The sequence below is a fragment of the Mustela nivalis genome, assembly GCF_964662115.1.
Source record: "Mustela nivalis genome assembly, chromosome: 15".
Taxonomy (NCBI): Eukaryota; Metazoa; Chordata; class Mammalia; order Carnivora; family Mustelidae; genus Mustela; species Mustela nivalis.
In genome coordinates, this window is record NC_139034.1 from 29,624,535 (window position 1) to 29,645,297 (window position 20,763).

Genomic DNA, 20,763 nt, shown 5'->3' on the forward strand with positions numbered 1-20,763 from the left:
CACAGGTGCTCATCAAGGGTTTCTGGTGACCCTGACACCCTGAGCCTGGCTACATTACCTCTTGCCTGGGTTCTGGCAGTACCTTCCTGTCTGGAGTCCTGGGCACAGAACTCTCCCGCACACCTGTCCCTCTTCCACGAGGCGTGCAATCCATTGCACAGGTTCATTCCCTGTGAAAAACACCGTGGGCCTCCTGGGAGACTGTCAAGCAGACACATACACACACACAGCTGGAACCTCGAAGAGCTGTGGAGTTGCAAACAGCTGCCAAGATTTCTGTGGTCCTTGAAGTCATGTGAGAGGCTGGGATCCCCCAGGTGGAGGAAAGCAAAGCCAGAGGCAAAGAGCGCAGAGAGGAGACTCCTGGGAGGAGAGGAGGCAGAAGAGAAACACAGGACACGTCTTGAAAGCCAAGGAAGGAGATTCAGAAAGGCTGGATGGTGATTCAAAGCTCTAAATACTGCAGGGACCAAGTAGTGTTTGGCCATTAGGAGTTGGGGACCCTTCCCACCCGGACAGTGGGGCAGAAAGGCAGCAGTGATTTGTGGAATAAACAAAGGATAAAGACGTTGAGAAAGCTAGTACAGGCTTCCATGTAATGAGGGAAAGAAAAACAATGGGAAAGGGGAGTCTTTGTTTTCTGAAGGTTGGAGAAATGTATCAGCTAGCCACTGACGCATGACAAATCCTTCCAAACTCAGTAAGTTAAATAAAACCGATTTTTTTTTTTTTCTTGCAGGTCCTTGGGTTGGCTGGAGTCACCTCATCTAGGTAGGACTGGCTGAGGTGGCTCCGCTCCTTGTGTCTGATGAGGGCAGAAATGCAAAAGAGCAAGTGGGAACACAAGGCTTCTTGAAGCCCTAGGATCCGCACTGGCATAATGGCATTTTCACATCATTCTGTTGGACCTAAAATCAAGAGCTGAAGAGCTGAGAAATGTACTCCACCTGTTGCTGGGAGGAAATGCAAAGCCATATGGTAAAGGATGTGAATATGAAAAAAGGGTAAAAAATTGGGGCCATGATGCCTTCTACTATGGGAGGCAAGCAGAGATGGAAAGAAAGAAGGATCCGAAATATACAGACTGGACAAAATTCAGTGAATGCTGGGAAAGGTGTGACCGGCATTAAATTTTCAGAAGAACTGCAGTCATGTTCTTGCTTTACCAATGACCAGCAGGGCAGCCTTGGGTCAGTCACTGGGTCTGAGACTCCACATCATTACCTGTTAAGAGGAAGTGATCACCCCTACACCTTGGTGTGTGACAATTAAATGAGGTACTAGAAAAAGTGCCTTACTGTGAGGTGCAGACCCACGTACGATGACACAGTAAGCTTCCAGGAGAGGTGGGAGGCGGTCATGAGACAGCAGGAACACAACGGCTACTTTCAAAGACTGAAGGGCATTCATGTGGAAGGACATGAGACACAAAGAGGTCTGTGTTACAGACCAAGGGCTAATGATGGAAACGGGTGTGGGGGAGTTAGGTCATAAAAAAAATAACATTTTAGTAATGAGTAGAGTTCAAATGTGGCTTTAGGGGGTGTTGATCTCTTCACCCATTGGGGGTGGTGCACAGAGCTCTGCTGACCTGTTATCTTTAGAGAACAGTTAAGGGGACATGCAGCCCTTCGTGGGTCATTGAATTGATCGGCAGTTCTCAGGGCTGCCTCCTACTACGCACCCCCTCCATGGGGGACGTTTGTTATCACATTTCTGGATGATTCAAGTGGCATTTGATAGGTAAGGGCCAAGGGCACGAAATCTCGGACAATGCTGAAGACAGTCCTAAATGATGAGAAATGACTGTACTCAACATGCTGTCGGTGTCCCTGCTGGTAAACATTGGATGAGATGACTTCTTTCTAAGTGCTAATCTTAGGGGTCCCAGTAAATGCATGTCCCATTTTTAACAGATTTTGCTTGCCACTGAGAACATAAAAGTTTCTTTGGAGATGTCTATTTAAAAAAAAAAAAAGTCCAGGCAGTTTGCACTGGAACTTTCTTCTTCTCTGCCTCCCCCTTCTTCTTCTTTCTTCCAGCATTCACATTTTCTCGATTTGGGGGCTTGGGTCAAAGCAGTAGATTCAGTAAATATTTGCTTCTGCTGTTGATGGTGTTTCTCTTACGGAGGCATTTTTTTTTTTTTCCATTTGCTTTAATTAACTTTAAAGTAAATTTCTTTTTTTAATTTTTCTCCCTTGAACAATTTGGTTCTTGCTTCTGGTTTATCTCATTATCTCTAAATTAATGTCCATGAAGTACAGAACTTCCACAGTAACTCCAGAATGTGTAAGGAGCAATTTTTTTTCAATACTGTTTTCCATTAAACAGCTAGTAGGAGTTTCATCATGTGTTTCATTCTGAGGGCTAAGATTAGGAACGTCTGAGTCTTCTAAGAAAAAAAAGGCAGCACAGTGGAGATACAAGAACTCAATATAATTAACCACCTTTGGGAAATGGAATTAGCTGCCTTCTATTAGGATTATAAAGTAAAAGAAAGTAAAAACAGCTAAGAACAGGCCAAAGAAATACATAGAATGTTATTTTTTACGGAGGCATTTTTAAAGGAAGGTCAAGGTCTGACCCTGCATTCTCTGTCACCCTCCTCTCGCCTCAGCTTATTCAGAGTGTGGTCACAGAAAGGCAGGGGGCTGTTGGCCAGAGGATGTCTGGAGGAGGGTCTTACCCTCCCTGCAGGTGTCAGGCCACAACCCGGTCACTCAGAAGGACTTCATAAGAGGAGTTCCAGGAACGAAGAGTCTGCAGAGTTCCAAAAGGCATCGGATTCTGGCCGATTCCCAGGGATCAAGTAGGCAGGAAGAATTGAGGTCTGTCTGTCACTTTGGTGGCAAACTTGGCCAAGAAGGGTAAGCTTCCCAGCCCTGTATTCATCTTAAAGTATACTCATCAATTAGGGCATCCTTTGGACATCATTATAGCAGTATGAATGGTGGCTTTCCCCAGCATTGTTTTTTTTTTTAAGATTTATTTATTTATTTATTTATTTATTCATTTATTCATTTATTTATTTGACAGAGAGAGATCACAAGTAGGCAGAGAGGCAGGCAGAGAGAGAGGAAGGGAAGCAGGTTTCCTGCCAAGCAGAGAGCCCGATGGGGGGCTCAGTCCCAGGACCCTGGGATCATGACCTGAGCCGAAGGCAGAGGCTTTAACCCACTGAGCCACCCAGGTGCCCCTCCCCAGCATGTTTAAGATGATGGTACCATTGTGAAAAGAAACAACATTTCACTGCTTTTCCATTGTGTATAGTCATTACAAATCACTGAAATTCCACGAATTTGTTGCATACTGAAACTTCACTCGGATGTCTCAGAAACATTTTTTTTTAAAATACTGAAGCCCTCCCTTGCCAATATTTTCCTTTTCATATTGTCAGTTATTGTCAAAAGTATTCATAAAGTGTTCAGGAGAAGTTCAGTACCCAGGGTAGGTGGCGGGGAGGTACAGTGTGAGCCAGCCTCGCTCTGAATTAAACTGGAGCCTGAAGCCACCTGGAGGGCCAGTTCCAGCCCAGATCAGAGTTCAACACTAGAACCAGAGAGGGAGAAATCAGAAGTGACAAGTGGAAATACATCCAGATGCTACAGGGATAGCGAACAAGATTTGACTCTTTATCTGCAAAGGTTGCTTTTAGAAAATCTTTCTCAGGTACTCCTCATCTCTGTCAAGCCTTAAAACTAGCCCTTGGCGGAAGAGCACTGCTCTAACACAGTGTCTTTGGGGCTCATCCCTAAGGAAAAGATGTAGAATGATGTTATGGGGTGGCTATTTGTATGAAATATATTAGTGAAAAATATTCAAAATGACTGTGGGAAAGGAATTTGATGCTTAAAGCCAAAAACATTAAAGAAAAGACAAAAATGAAGAAGGGAAGATATGACTTTACCTCTATTTTTCTTCACCAAAACCACTGAAATGAAAGTAAAGGATTTTTGTTTTACTTTAAACATAACCTTACAGGACAAAGAGATTGGAGGAGGAAACAGCAGAATTTTGGAAGCTGTGCCTGTGAAGGTGAGGCCAAGGGTGCTTGCTGCTCTGCATGACGTTATGCTCTCTGTTCTACACTGTTCCAGAACACCTAGTGCTGTATCCTAGTTTATGGAGTTCCAACCCAGACCTTGAAACTCACTCTAGTCATGTAACAAGAATCATGAAACAATGCCTTCCAGTTTCTAAGGGAAAATTATCCCCTATTTACAGTTCTATACCCAACCAAATTATCAATTAAGTGTGAAGGTAGAATAAATACAGACCCTGGCAGGTACCCACTCCTGGTATCAAAACTGCTCACCAGCAGTCTTACCCGATAGTCATACTTTCCCAGGAGACATTCCCCTTTCTCAGGAATCTTCTGAAAACTATGCCCCACCAAATAGAGAAAGACATGGGTTCCTAGAACAGGGGCTCTCCAGGGTTAGTTGCAAAGGGTGGGTCCCAGAAGACCCCTGTGCAGCACATCTGGTGAGCAACTGGTCCAGACTGGAGGTGGACAGAGGCTCTAAGAGGGATTTCTTCAGTAAGAATTTTTTTAGGATACCCAGTGTGCTTAAATGTATTGAGAGATACACAACTTCGAGACAAGTTTGGCTACAGATTAGTAGTAAAATGGAAAATCAAGCCCTCAAAAAAGGCATTTTTTTTTTTTTTTTAAAGAGAGAGCACGTGTGAGTGGGACAGGGAGGGACAGAGGGAGAGGAAGAGAGAGAATCTTAAGCAGATTCCATGCCCTGTGTGGCGCCCAATGCAGGGTTCCATCTCGCCACCCTGAGATCATGATCTCAACCAAAATCAAGAGTCAGTTGCTTAGGGGCGCCTGGGTGACTCAGTGGGGTGAGCCTCTGCCTTCGGCTCAGGTCATGATCCCAGGGTCCTGGGATTGAGCTCCGCATCAGGCTCTCTGCTCAGCGGGAGGAGCCTGCTTCCTCCTCTCTCTCTGCCTGCCTCTCTGCCTACTTGTGATCTCTGTCTGTCAATTAAATAAATAAAATCTTAAAAAAAAAAAAAAGAGTCAGTTGCTTAACTGACTGAGCCACCTCGGCACTCCAAAAGAGAATTATTAAATTCAGGAAAATTCAATAAGGAAAGGAAAAGGAATCCTACTGCACGACAGGAGGAGCTGTGATTAGCATTTACATAGTCATAATAACAGTGAATACTAATTTAACCAAAGCAAAAATGGAACAGTATATGGAAGACGGAGAAAGGGAAGTGTGTGGACAGGGGAAGGAGGTGAAAGAAAGCTCTTCCATGATGGAGATTCAAAAGACAATGCCTAGATCTGAAAACTAGTAAGGGACAACACAAGCACGTTATTGGGACATAGAGAGATAAATGCAAAAGAATCAATTAAAATACTTAAAGCTGTTGTCTTTGTGATATATAGGATGGGGGGGAGGCTATTGTTTTCAAGTAAGGTTTATAGAGCTATTTATCATTTAAGATATGTGGGTATAATTTTACTAAAAATTAGTAAAAAATTTTTTTTACTAAATTGACAATAATGGGAGTCCTTGAATTTATTACTGTAAAATCAACCAACATGTCAAATGTGTGCTTACATTAGAAACAAAACTGAAAAAGTGGGGTGAAAAAATCCTGACACTGTTTGATTAGGTCCTTGGGACATTACTAACTAGTATTTAAGAAATCATTTCACTTCCTAGATTCTCCTACTTCGAGATCTGGAGAGAGTGTGCTACGCAGATGAGATCTGAGTTCCTTTGAAAATTGAGTCTATTTAAATGCAGTTCATGAACACAGTGAATACATTTATGGACCTACTTCTACTTATGTTAATGTGGGATGTTCCATTTTAAATGGGCCTCATTTTCAACTGGTACTTACTAATGGAGCTTATTTTACTTGGGAACAGGATATTCAAAAAAATCAGCCTAAATGATAAAAAGTTCTGCACAGTATTAAATAGATCCACTGGATTTTTAATGGTCAATAGTAATTGCACGAAAAATATCAATGACTCTAGGGGCACCAGGATGGCTCAGTGGGTTGGAACATGCAATTCTTGATGTGAGGGTCATAAGTTCAGGCCCCATGCTAGGTGTGGAAACTACTTAAAAAAAAAAAGGAAAAAAAAGGAATTAAAAAAAAATTTTTAATGACTTTAAGATACATGACAAATGTTGATATAAGAAAAGAGAGGCCTACTGGTCAGCCAATAAGAGAAAATTTGATCATGCTGAGCAGTGCACTCTATCCTTGCAAAAGGAACCACACAGCATGTAATCCAACTGAGGCCATGTAGCAGGTATGTCACTTTTCTATGCTAGAGACAGTTTTAATAGACTCAATTCTCTGCTCCTGAGGGAAGTAAGTCGGGTTGGTTCTATGGGACACCAAGCTATGACCAAATGCCACCCACAAGTGAACTTTTGATTGATGACTAGCCCAGCTAGGTGTAACTCTGTAGATATTCCACTACCTTTCAGAAACAGGTGGAGAAAGTTATTGCAGGTTGAGGGTGTTTAAAAAAATGGTCTGGCTGATTCATATGGATCAGTAATCTGAAAAATGAACAAACGAAACCAAGCAGAAGCTATAGGTTATAACAATTTCCCACCTAAATTAAAACTGGAGAAGATTGCAAACTGCTTTTGATTTATTTACCCTAGAGCTAAATCTTTAAAAGATTTGAAGATGATACAGTGGGATTTGTCATCTTTAAATTCTGGTAAAGAATTTAAAATTCTTTAAATTCTGGCTGTAAAAATGGCCTCGGGTGTCAAGGTTATACTAGATGAAATGGTCCTTCCATCTGTCCTTCCAAGGCATGTGTAGTAAAACCCACACTTCACTTACTTGATGGCTTCTGTCAGTGGCTTGCAGCAGGGGCGTGTGTGTGTGTGTGTGTGTGTGTGTGTGTGTGTGTGTGACTTTACCCTCTAAGGAACACTTGGTTGGCTTCTGGATGGGGAGTTGCTACTGACATCTAGTGGGGTAGACCAGGGCTGCAGCTAAATGTTCTACAATGCCCAGGACAAGCCCTCATAGCAAAGAATTATCTGGCTCAAAATGCCAACAGAATCAAGGTTTGGGAAACCCTCATCTACGCAAATTTTCTGGTGTTCAAAAAACGAAAGACAAAAATCTAGCAAAGCTAGTACAACCGTTCTAAAATACCAGTAAAGGGTTTTCTGGTACATTGTTCAGGTAGGATTTTGAATAACACACAGCTTTAAACTTGTGCTTAGAGGTAAAGTACATGGTTAGCTCTGGAAAATAAAGATTATGCATTCAGTCTGCTGCTGAACGAATTCCTTAAACTTCCCAAAATTCAATTTATGATTTTTGGCAGTGAAAACTTAATATCTTCTATTTTAAAAATTGTCCAAAGCAAATTACACTGTTTCCGTTGGAGGTGGAGAGCCTAGCCCAGTGTTTAGCATGTAGGTGCTCAGGAGATGAATAAATGGTAGCATACATCTACATGGTGGTCCGAGATAAGGGGCCCAAGTTCCAGAATCAGTAAGTTATCAAGGTGGCCTCAGCTGTAACTAAGAATCCCTTCTTAGGGTAGAGGAGGAGGCAGCCATCCATAATCCAAGTTAGGACACTCCTCTGCTATGTTAGCACAATGGCCACAGTGTCACTGGTAGACCGGTCTGCTCAACCACAGAGAAGTTAGAAAACACACATAGACTCTGGCCCAATAAACCTTCTCTGCTAGCCAGAACTGGGTCACCCAGGTTAGAGCAGCTAGTTTCCTTTTCCCAATAGGAAAAGTATCACAGGCTATGGAGAATGAAGAAATTTGGCAAAGAGTAATAAAGTAAATAAAACAGACTGGCTCTAAGTCTCTCTTAGAAGCAGGCATAATCATAGCTCTCTGGGAAATGGTCCTGAGAGGCTTGGCCTTTAAAACGATGCTGGTCTGGCAATAAGCATGAATGTTCTTTCAGGAACCCATGTTGTGCCCTTGAAAGCAAATATAGCAAGGATGTGTAAGGAAAAAAAAATTTCCCTTCTTCCCTTCTAGATTCTTTGGCTGGCCTAAGAATTAAATTGACGTAAGACAAATGAACAGGAGAACAACAAATTTAATTCCATACAAACAGGAGGGCATAGAAATATGAGACTCAAAGAACTGACCAAGCAGGAAGCTTTTATACCTTTCAAAAAACAAAGAAACAATGATTTGTGAAGAACTGGCAAAGGGGTTTGGGTAGCAAACTGGCTTGGGGTAGCAAATTACTGAAGAAGTGACAAAGTGGTGTATACAGCCTTCTCAGTCCTGAACCCCCTCTCTTGGGAGATGAGGGTGCTTTTACCCTCCAGGTGCAGGGAGGGTCCCCTTTACACAGGGAATTTATGTCCTGCTTTCAGGGGGACAAAGGGGTTTCCTTCTTGTAATGGATATTTCTTAAATAATTTTAATTCAACGTAATCCATATGCCAACGTAATCCATATTTGGAGTGGCATATTTTGCTCCTCTTCAGACCCACCTTTGAAACTGCAAGGAGCTTCATAATCCAGAAGCTGAGTTGGTAGATTGTTTTACTATTTCATTGAATTAATCTCTAAGTCTTGAAAATAGTTCAGTTCAGTTAAACAGTTGTATCTCTCGTTTTAGGAGGTGGTGATGTAACTGGGCTCCCCACATAAGGCCTACATGCGAGAAATTTTTAATAAGGCATTTCTATGGAAACAAAAGAAAAACACGGGTTAATGATTAGAACAAATTATAAACCAGCTTCTGAGCCCAGGGGCAGCCAGTCAAGAAAATTTCTAGACGTCAGGGTCAAAGCATCTTCTGCAGTTTGAATGTCTCTGGTAACATCACCAGGTATTCAAGTAAACTTTCTGAGTGGCACACACAGCAGCAGGCATGAAGACTGTCTAAACATGAGTTACTGTGGCCATTTCTCTGAAGTTTATATCAAGTTGTTCACCTGCAGTTTGCCAGGCTTTGGGGAAAAGGGCAGTTTCTGTTTTTCACTATTCCAAGTCAAAAGTGGGAGGAAACTGGAAAGGTTAGTTTGGACAGCTATCGCCGAATATCAGAGGAAACCAGAATTCAGGATCCAGTGGATCTTTCCATCTTACAAGTGGGAAACAAAACCTCAAACTAATTAACAGCACTAGAATCTGATATTTACATAGTGTATCACTGACACATAATTTTTCTATCAAAGATAATCACAGTAAGACTAATTCGTTTGCAAATTAAATCTAATTTCAATACATTTGGCCAATTTACATAAGTATAGCAAGAATAACAATTGATGAGATAGACTCTTCTAAATCTGCTTTGGTGGAATTTTTCAAAAGGAATCTCAGAAGGAACTTTTTTTTTTCAGATGGAACTATTAAAAGCCTCTCAAGACTAGGAAGCCAAGTCCAGGACTTGCCATTAGACTTCACCTGCCATACCTATAAATCTGGGTGAATTCCTCTTTTCTCAAGGTCCCCAAATCATCTTGGGGTTCCTGAGCCTGCCAGGAAGTGCTTCTTCACTCACCAAATAAGCTGCTAGATGTAAGCAACGTACTAGATCTTTTTCTCCAAGGGGCTTTATTGTTTATCAGCTTTATAAAGTCAATCTGAGTTTCTTAAAGTTGTCTGGTCATATCTGAGTCTATGTGTATCTCTCATATATGACTTTCCAGTCAAAGCCTTAGTAACGTAACCAATGTTTCCACATATCCTCATTAAAAGAATAGATTCTGAGGTGCCTGGGTGGCTCAGTAGGTTAATAAGTCTCTGCCTTTGGCTCACGTCATGATCTCAGGGTCCTCCTCTCTCTCTCTCTCTCTGCCTGGGTCTCTGCCTACTTGTGATCTCTCTCTGTCAAATAAAGAAATCTTAAAAAAAAAAAAGATTCTTAATGAACTTATGCAAATAACTGTATTTCCATAAAAATAAGAATACTAACAGTTTTTAAATGAGGGAGGCATGAGGTGGGGAGAAAAAGTAATTGTTTCAATTCTGCTTATAAAGGAATAATTAAACAAATTGGTATAAATCATAGGTAATTTAAGAGAAAAGAGAAGTTTTCCTGAAATCTGGAAAAACCAAATGCTAAAAACAAAACAAAACAAAACAACAACGACCAAACAAAAAAGTCATAAACAATTACGATCATCTTCCTCAGTTCATTCAGTCCCAAGTTCTTTCAGTCCCATGTAATTAATATTTACTCTGTTTGAATCCAGTTTTTCTTTTAGTTCTGGAAATTCTTACCCAGGTCAGCTGGATGCTCTGAAAGTTATCGGAAACCTGTATCCTACAGTACTTGTTAGAGTCCATTCATGAATTTCCTTGAAGATGAAGCACTTTTGCAGTAAAACTTTTATAAAACCATCCGAGTGAAACAGTAACTGTCTGTAAATGATAAAAGACTTAAAAATGGCCATAAAGATCTACTAGATTTCATTACAATGCAATGGATAAGAAAATCTGATTATATCTATGACATACAACATTTTAAGATAATAACTAGAATTACAGTGATAACATCATCCTGGACATCTGATTTCTAGGAATTTCATATAATATCTGGAACACTTAAAACAGATAACAGATAACAACATAAAGAAAGCTTGATATTTCTTATTTGACAACACTTCCCATGTAATTTAGCATATCACATAAACCAATTCATTTAGCATCTCTCTTTTATAAAGAAAGAAAACAAATCTTTTGAGATATTCCAGGGATCCTCTGGAAAATTCCAATTTAATTTCCTCATCAAAAAATTTTATGTAGAAATTTATTTTGAAAGGCTTGCTAAAAATATAAAAAAGTTGGGACACTTGACTAAACAGGACCACAGATAATTTGAAATAATACTTAATTACCTATTTAAGTGACAAAGATTTTAAAGGCAAATACAAAAGGTTACATTGTTTTAAGGAAAATTCAGCTCTTAATGTTAACACTCGGTTAAGTAATCAAAGATCTGATAAAAACAACATGAAGCACAGGAAATTACTTAAGTAAAACATAACATCTTTGCTTTCCAGGCAGACTGTTTAAAAGGTAAAGAAAACGACTCATAATATCTTATCAAGAGCAGACTAATAGTTCAAGAAAATTTTGTCCTTTTAGCAAATCAAAGAAAATTACATTAGCAAGCTATTAAAACAAAAAAGCAAGTTTATTATTTTTAAAAACCCTTATAACAATTCAATTTTTAGCCAATGTTGACTACAGAAGGTAAATTTTTCTTTCTTTTTCATAAATTTTTTCTTTTCTTCTTTTTCCCTTTCTTCTTTCCTCTTTCCTCCCTCCCTTTCTCCCTTCCTTCCTGCTATCTCTTCCTTCCTTCCTTCTTTTTCTTTCTCCAAACTTCTATTTCCTTAGTTTGTCCTTTATTTTTCTCTTTTCCATTCTGTAATGACCATTCTGAAATAATCAGCTTTACTTTAGGGCCAAATTTACTTTCTTTTCCCTTAGCTAAAATATATCTCCATACCTCATACCTTTCCTTAACTAAAAACACATCCTGATTTCTTTGCAATACAGGGCTGTTCTTATTGTTTCTAGTAGTTTTAATTACATATATTAGAAGCTTCCTACAGTTGCATTCACAGGGTGGTGGTTCACAACCTCCAAGGTCATCAGAAGCACCTGGAGAGCTGTGAAAACATACATTGCTGGCCCCCACGCCCAGTTTCTGATTCAAAAGATCTTAGTGGACTTAATTTGCATCTCTAACAAGTCCCCAGGTGATGCTAATGTTGCTGGTCTAGGGACCCCACTTTGAAACTGAGTCTCTATTACCTGGTTACATGCTTCTGTCTTCCACTAGACTGTGAGCTTCTTCTTACACATCTCATCTCCAGGGTCTAGCCAGTGTCCAGCAGTCATTTAGTCAATCAACAAATACTTATTAAATGCCTATTATGTGCCAGGCAACTATCATAGGCACTGGATTTATCACCTTAAAAAATTTATATATTTTTATATATATATAAAATTTATATACATATAATTTATATGTATATGCATATGTATATAAAACATATGTATATAAATATGAATGTGTGCCTGTATATGTGTGTGTGTGTGTGTGTGTGTACATTCCTGCCCTCATTAAGCTTTTCTCTGGTACTGCACAGGAATTTCTCAATAAATGTTGAAAACTGACCAGCTATAAAGAAGGAAATATGGCATTTTCATGTAAATTTTCATAGTGTATGGAAATATCAATTTTCCCAGTTCCTAATCCTAGTTTTCCCCATTTTATATTTTCCCATTTTGTGTTTCCCCCTTCTGATATCCCTTCAATGTCCAACACATAAATCATAAACCTGACAGTATTCCAGGCTTTTCGGTCTTAAGAAATATTTGCTGATTGGTTTATAAAACATTTGATGTGGATGCCATATTAATAAAAAACAATAAACCTAATGTGAATTTAAGCTTGTATAAATTATATATTGAAGCAACTGGGAGGATGTGAACAAATCTCAGTATTTTCATATTGACAAATATTTTAGAATACTTAACTACTCGTTTTCAAATGAGTCTTAGTTATCTCCAAGAATATTTTTCCTCCCCTCTCAATATTTATGGCAGTTCTCAACTGTCTGGTATGTGGACTTTGAACTCCCAGTGGACCTAAGCTGGCTGCTGTACAAACAGGGACATCAGGCAGCATTTGGATTGTCCTGTGTACCATTCTGAGAAATGGGAAGGAGGTCTTGTGTGGCCATGTGGTGCGGTGGAAAGGTTGGAGACAAGAGCAGAGGCAAATCTCATGGTCTCTATACAGCCAAGGCAGGTGCTCCGTGGGGTGTCCCCCCACAGGACTGTGGGCCATGGGCTCTGCATTCCCTCCCTAACTCTAGGAAAGTGCAAAACACGTATCTTCAGCTTTGGACTAATTTTTTGAAAGTTTCTCAGGAAGTAAAAATGAGAGGTCTCACAAATAGCAATTTGGAATATAAAGGAACTGATCATAGTGTTTACTGGAGATCTTCAGTATTCTTAAGGTTTATGAATATTTTTAAAAGATCTCCCATTGAAAGCCATGAGACATTCTGTTAACTGCATGAAGGGAAAAATGGGCAGCATTTATGAATGGAATTTGACAAAAAGTTGTTTCAATATTCTAGACTAAAATATTTCTTCACCGTTAACATCATAAACAAATCTGGTGTTGTTTGTGTTAGCAAATAGCAATACTGATTCAGAATTATAGTCTCTTTCTGCCGCTACCCCAAATCAGTGATCTAACACCGTAGTGCAACAATCACTGTTATTTCTACATATCAAAATATTTTTTAAAAAATTAATAACATTGTTAGAAATATACTTTTAAGTGGGGTTCTGGTATGCCACCATCATATTTTATGATTTAATCCTAATTAAATTCTGAATATTAAAAAGCTTTAGGTATAAATGTGAGATTTTGGTGAGCCACACACTGACTTAAAAATGGCCAGGTCATCATTTATTGCCCTGAAGCAGTTTACTATCACCTTCATAATCTGAAGGAATTAAATTTTTTAAAAGATGTATAATTCTCTGCTGAGATGTGACCTCCAGTGAACCAGTCCCTTTCAAAAAACTGGCTAATATAAACCTAAGACAAGGAGAAAGTAACCTCTACATCTGATTAAATTTGTCTTACTAAATCATCGCTACCTCATTTAATGTAATAAAAGAACACACCACCATATTCTGGAAAATACACCAATCTAAAATAAAAATATTCTCATTAACATCATCCATCCATATGGTAGTAATAAATTAGCTTCCTTACAATTTTTCTCAGTTATTCACAAAATCCACCCTTATTTTCTGAGTTAACAAGGCTGAATTTTAAAAGTGCAAATACAAAGTCTTGAGGCCTCACTCCAGTTTAGACAGGATTTCTTAGTGGTTTCCAAGACACAGCTTTTTGTTTTGGTGCTGTTCTTCACCCAGAGGTAAGGGTCTCAACACACCATCTGGTGATCAAGAATAACTTCGTATCAGGAAAACGTCACTTCAAACACATGGTATTAAAGTCATAGCAGTTGTAAGATCAAAACAATGCTTAAGTTCAAAAGGGACATTCAGGGGCACTTGGGTGGCTCAGTGGGTTAAGCCTCTGCCTTTGGCTCAGGTCATGATCTCAGCATCCTGAAGTGGAGCCCCACATCGGGCTCTCTGTTCAGCAGGGAGCCAGCTTTCCTCTCTCTCTGCCTGACTCTCTGCCTACTTGTGATTTCTCTCTCCGTCAAATAAATAAATAAAATCTTTTTAAAAAGGGACATTCATTTTATTTTACCTTCAAATTCTCAACTGTTGAAGAACAGATTCTATCTAGATAACCCACTCAGGCAGTATGGTGTCTGTGCTGTTAAGAAGTGGATCGCTCAACTCTGAAATCTATCCTTTAAAAGGGCAAATTAATGATATATGAGTTCTACGGCAATAAAGCTGTTACAAAAAGTGAAAAAGAGATAGGACGATATTTTTGTTGATCTAAAATATTTGTTCAAAAATATATACAAAACATGACCTTGCAGTTCAGTGAACAGTCACAAAGCAAATCTACATTTGACCATCATCCAGGTCAATAATGAAAATATCGCCAGCAAAGCAGAAGCCTTCCTCTTGCCCCCTTCCCACCACAACTTCTCCTTCCAATCTCAGGACTGCTAAGGGCAGCAGCATGTCTTCCTTTCCTTAGTGATGCAGGAACAACAAACCCTGGATACGCATCCTTTATTGATTGTAGGTGGCAGGGATCTCCTAGTATATGGTTGCCTTTGTACTCTTTCAATGTTATCTTTTGTTGACCAGATGTTCTTAATTTTATAACCCCCCTCAAACATTGTTACTGAAAATATATTCTTTAATCAGATCATCTATATTTTTCTTTCTATTTTTTCAATCTTTTTCCCTGATTAATTTTTTCAAAAGATGGAGTGGGTAGGTATTTATTTTATTCCAGATTGCAAAAAAAAATCTACTACTTGAATAAATAAAGCTAAATTCAGAACAGAAATAATCAAGGTATTTACACAGAAACTACAGAATAGAAATTATTTTCATAAAGACCTCTTCATTTCCTGATTTTTCAGAGTAATAAAATCCTTGTTATTATCAATAACTTTTTAGTTATTATAGTAAACTTCCATTTACCTAGAATCCAAACAGCTGATAACTCAGCTTATGTTTAAATCTAATACTGTGGGGGCACCTGGGTGGCACGGTTGACTCACAGGTTTCTGATCTGGTCGTGATCTCAGGGTCATGAGACTGAGTCCCATGCAGGGCTCTGCACTCAGAACGGAGTCTGCTTGAGACTCTCTCTCCCTCTCTCTCTGCCCTTCTCTTCCCTTCCTCCCCTCACTGTGCCCTTCCCCCAAACACCCCCCCACTCTCTCTCAATAAATAAATAAGTCTCTAAAGATAATACCGCGTAGCCATAACTAATGATCAAAGTTATATACTAAGGAATTGCAAGATCTCCCCAAGATGGCATTACATTAAAAATACCTGTTAATATGCAAATAATAAAACTGTGAAGACCAGTAAGCATTATGATTGCTGTGATGACTTTAGTTAGATTATTCAAATAACCAGAGGAATTCCATTCTCTGGCCAATCTCTACAAATGTGCCTTTACTCAAGCAAAAATGTATACACCCTCTAATTGGGCTCTACAGCCATCTGTATTAATTATACACATTTTCCTTTTTTTACTGTCCGCCAAGCTTTAGTTTGGTATAGAAGAGCAAGGTTTTAGTGTTTCCTATACCTTTAATTTATATATTCAACGTGTACATGATTATTTGTATTAAGCTGCAGATTCTACAGGACCGATTATACACCAGCACTGCCTGGCGAACCTGGCATATAGTGGATACACAAATGTTTGTGAACAAATTGAAGGGAAAAAATCTAGCCAGCCAAAAGTGCATGCTCTGTCTACAACCACAACAATTTCCAACACTCCATCATTAGAACTCGCTTTGTAACCTTTCTTCTCAACAACAAAGTTAAGCTTAATGAGAACTTTAAATACTTACTCTCCTTGCTTTCAGGCTCATTCTGTTCACCAACACATGTTCCTGATGGATTCAGCTGCCACTGTAAAAGGGCACAAACTTTTTACATGTATGTTTAACAAGGATTTAATAAATAGCATTTCAGCACTCTGTTGTCAGAATATCAAAACTTTTTTTTTTATGTCATAAAAAAGAGTTGGCATGTTCATACCAACCAAGCCCTAATAATGGCCCTGAATGATACAACTTCTGCGATCAGAATCAATACTTTTAGAGAAGGAAGAAACTTTAAAATCCTTTACCTTCATTTTAGAGGTAAGGAAGTGGAAGACCAGCGAAGTATAGCTAGCTACACACCCAGGGCTGCACACTGAGGGCAGCAATAGAGTTAAAACCTGAGTCGGCCTGCTCAACACTATAGAATTTCCGCCATCCCACATTCTGTCTTCAGGTTCTACAGCATCTTACGATAGCTACAGAAGGCCTAGATATTAAGAATGAAAATATGATCACCATTATCTTGTATTTTAATATAGTCATATCACACTACAGATCATATCTCCTCTGATTTCAGTTTTCCATCTTAGCCATTCAGAAGGAAAGAGAGAAGCCTGGAGCAGGGAAGAAGAAAAACTGAGTGTGATCAGCACCTCATGGCACAGCCCTTCCTTTCTCACTTGGCTAGAAGTCCCCATTGTCAGAATCACTAATGATTTGACCAAAAAGGCCTCATTAGGCACTATCTCTAGAGAAGTGCAATTCAGTATACAGTGCCCGGGTCCTCTTCCATAAGCACCAGGGAGTTCAACAGATCAACTAGCGAATATCATGATGCTCGGTGGTGGGGTAGGGAATAAGATACCAGATGAATCTTTTGCCATGTGCAAAAAAGTCTTTGGAAAGGAAGGACATCTAGAACTGGTTGGTTCCCTGGAGAAATGGGAGCACCAGGAGAAAAGAGGATTTATAAGGGGTGGGAAATTATATGTGAACTTAAAAAAAAAAAAAAAAGTATGTTTCAAATCATGTCAAACCATTAAAATCTATTAATTTGGGCAAAGTAAAAACTAATAACCATGACTGTATATTTAAGGATAATCATAAAAAGAGTAATTCTAACTGTAAGAAACTTAGAAGCCATTTAGGTGCCTCACAACAGGGGAATGTTTAAACAAGTTATATCTACAAGTTGGAATATATTGAATCATTAAACATTATCTTTGAAGAATTATCAAGACGGGGAAAATAAAACAACATGTTAACAGTAGTTATCTGTTGTCAGAGTTGTCATTATATGTTATAAGTTGTCAGAGAATATCTGTTCTTTTTTTATGTTCCTAGTCCTCTACAATGAGCATATATCACTTTCATAATAAAAAAAAAATGACCTAATAAAGCAAAAGCCACATGTATTAAATAGGAAAAAAAAAAGATTCTAAATAAATGGACATGGGCCTACACTGGTAAAATCTATTCTTGAAAATACTGTTTCTCAGCCCTAACCTAGTCTGCAACAATTCCACAGAACATACCAATTAACTCAAGGTATATGGCAACACACCAAAGAGAAAGACAAAACTTTTTCAAACAAAATTAATTTCAATTTGCTTTAATTTAAAAAAATATCATTTTTTGGATACTCCTATACTACTCTTGACAATCTAAAAATAAGTATCATCCTTAGTGATATTCAAATTTAGAATGAATTATATCATGTTCGTCACTGGTATTTACAAAAGAAGGCATTTAGTGAAGCAGGTAGCTGAAACAATTGACATCATATTGCAACCAGGCCAGAGGAGGGAAAGGATGAGAAGATGGGGAGAGCTAACTGTTACTGGAAGAAGCACAGAGAAGAACCATGCACAGCTGAGCTGGGTACCCCTAGTGAATCTTGGCCCATCTCTGCCCAGGGGACTCAATGCCTTTGTTCCTGTCATTGTATCTCCCCTTCTTCTGATCTCTTCATGCTCTTCACAGCGGCAAAGCTATTCAAATCCACGAGTAAGCAACATATTTCAGAATTCACTTAATCTGTAAATCACACTCCTGAAGAGCTAGGTCATTTAATCTTTGTGGAGAGAATGTGAAAAACCTATTTCTTCCCACTCTTCAGGAGGAATGAAGACATAGAAAACAAAAACAGAACTGGAGATTTCCCTTTGACTAGCTGGATGTAAGTTTCTGTTCACTTTTTACAAAAGAGGCACCTCTCTCATCTCTCCTTTCTTTCAGGGCCCTCCTTAGGCTCAGGTCATGATCTCGGGGTCCTGGGATCGAGCCCTACATCGGGCTCTCTGCTCGGCAGGGAGCCTGCTTCCCCCTCTCTCTCTGCCTGCCTTTCTGCCTACTTGTGATCTTTGTCTGTCAAATAAACAAATAAAAATCTTTTAAAAAATCATTATAAATTTAAATAAAACTGGAAATAAAAAAACAAAAATAAATGACAAAAATAAAAAGGGTAAATATTTATAATACTGCACACACAGAGAAACTAGACAATGTTTTATAGTTTTAAACTTTTAAATATAAATTATAAATATAAATATATAAGTGTATGTATTCATATATAGAGAGACAGTTTAAAAAGTATCTTTTTGGTGCCTTATATGTTCCAGGGACTGTGGATTCAAGACAGAAATGTAAACTGGTATTTTTTTTTAAAGATCTACTTATGTATTTGAGAGAGAGAGACAGAGAGAGAGAGAGAGAATGTTGGGGCAGGGGGAGGGGCAGAAGGAAAGAATCTCAAGCAGATTCCCCACTGAGGGTGGAGCCCAATGTGGGGCTCAAACTCATGACCCTGAGATCATGACCTGAACTGAAATCAAGAGTCAGTTGCCTAACCAACTAAGCCATCCAGGTGCCCCGGTAAACTCGAAATTTATAAACAATTATATGCTTTTTATACCCACTGCAAATTCTTGCATTTAAGTGTTACATTAAATGTCAGAATTATTATTAAAAGCAGCATATGATTCTGAGCAGGATCCTTTTGCTCTATAGAACACTGGGACGGCTGATAAACTTCTATTGGCACCTGTGGATGAAATGGCAGTAATGTATCAATGACAATTTCCGGAGTTTTGTGGCTGTATTATGGTTTTGTAGGAAAATCTACTGGTATTTGACAATGATCTGGTTATCATGTCAACAAGCTACTCTCAAAGGTTTCTGGGGGGAAAAAAGTTCTTTGTAACATTCTGTAACTTTTCTGTATGTTTGAGATTGTTTCTGAAAAGAAGTTTTAAAAGAAACCTACATAGTGGAACAGTTAAAAGTTCTAAGTTTTCCATGAACTACTTCCGTACCTTTTTTTTTTTTTTGCAATATTAAATCCCTTCTTTTTCTGATCTTTCCCATGAGAAACATGTATCATGAGTGCATGCATGTGTGTGTGTGTGTGTGTGTGTGTGTGTGTGTAAGTCCCTCTCTTGGGTAATCCTAAACTATTTTCACCTCTATTTACCACCCACACCAGAAGGGCAAGGGAAGAGGTGGGTCAGAGATTTTCTTTTGTTAGCCACCAGATGGCACCAAAGGGACTATTAATTTAAAATCTGTAAGATCAAGACTACAATTCTCTAGAAACCTATTAATTCATAAGACAGAAAGTTTAAGCTGAACATTTGTAATAAGGTGAGTGCTTGCACATAAAAAATAAACTCAGTAATAATATTTTGTTGGAACTCTTTAAAAGTGTGGGAATCACTAATTTAAAATAATCAGCAGGGTACCTGACAATATAATAGAAAGCATACTTGAAAAAAAAATGTGTTTTCTACTTACTGTAAATTTGCTAACACCCTCAAGTTCCCCAAATCTCATGTAAGAGATGTCTGCCTTCTTTTTTCCAACATCTACATCTCCGGCATAGATCTGGTTTATGCCTGCTCCTTTAATTAAAGGCACACACTCATCACATGGGCACTTTGTGACAAAAATCATACTTCTTTCTTCCGGTTTTATTTCTTGACACCTACGAAAGATGTATAAATATTAAAAAGTTGGCTTCCACAAGAAGAGTTATATTTAGAGAAATCCTTAAATACTAAAATTGAGCTGATTTTAGAACAGATTTATGTTATAAACAATAGTAAACTTTATTCTAGCCAAATTAGTGAATTAAAAAACATATAAACTCATGAAATGTTAATATACAACCTGAACATGACAGTAATGATAATTAAAATTCATTTATTTATTCTAAGCAATCAGTAAGATGTTCGGTATTAGATTACAAATAAAAATGGGCAGACACTGGAAGAGAGAGGGGGGGAGAAGGAGAACAAGAACAGTGCTATCTACATTAAGAACTCTGTAATGCCACAGTTAGGGGCTGGAACTAACATCCTCCTTACAAGTTCACCATGGGAGATTAGACATTAGCTCATCATGGGTGCCAAAAGATCTGACCCTTACCTAGTACCTACTGGATATTTAATAAATGCTTGTTAAATTGCTAAATGAATACATAAAATCTGCTTTGAGTTACAATTACTTTACCTCTTCCCTGAGACAGGATGCTTTACTTTAACAAACATTTGGCTTTGACAGATTCATGCCTCCATACAAATGAAGCAAGTCAATCTGTAACGATGAGCCCAAGGACAAGACCAGAGAATTAATTGTTTGCTGGGGTAGTTTAGCACTAAGGAATGCTCTCATCTGCATTTGCTTGTTCTGTAGTTTCCACTGCTCTCAGTCAGCTGTCTTATACCACTGCCAGCCTTCCAGATCCATCTCCCTAGTTCAGACCCATTCTGTTTG

General features: G+C 38.6%; 1 protein-coding gene across 5 annotated transcripts in view; it reads right to left on the bottom strand.

Moving 5' to 3' along the window:
* Window positions 1-8,061: 8,061 nt before the first annotated feature.
* Window positions 8,062-20,763, bottom strand: part of CDADC1 (cytidine and dCMP deaminase domain containing 1) — a 46,062-nt gene continuing 33,360 nt past the window's right edge. For 2 of the 5 annotated variants that reach the window (XM_082701585.1, XM_082701583.1), the window contains 3 exons: window positions 19,783-19,972; window positions 16,015-16,075; window positions 8,062-13,941 (listed from right to left, as the gene is read on the bottom strand). In XM_082701585.1, the coding sequence (XP_082557711.1) occupies window positions 13,868-13,941; window positions 16,015-16,075; window positions 19,783-19,972 (325 nt within the window). In that variant the 3' untranslated portion in view covers window positions 8,062-13,867. The remainder of the gene's footprint in view (window positions 13,942-16,014; window positions 16,076-19,782; window positions 19,973-20,763) is intronic. The other 3 variants (XR_014303610.1, XR_014303611.1, XM_082701584.1) reach the window with 3 other exon arrangements.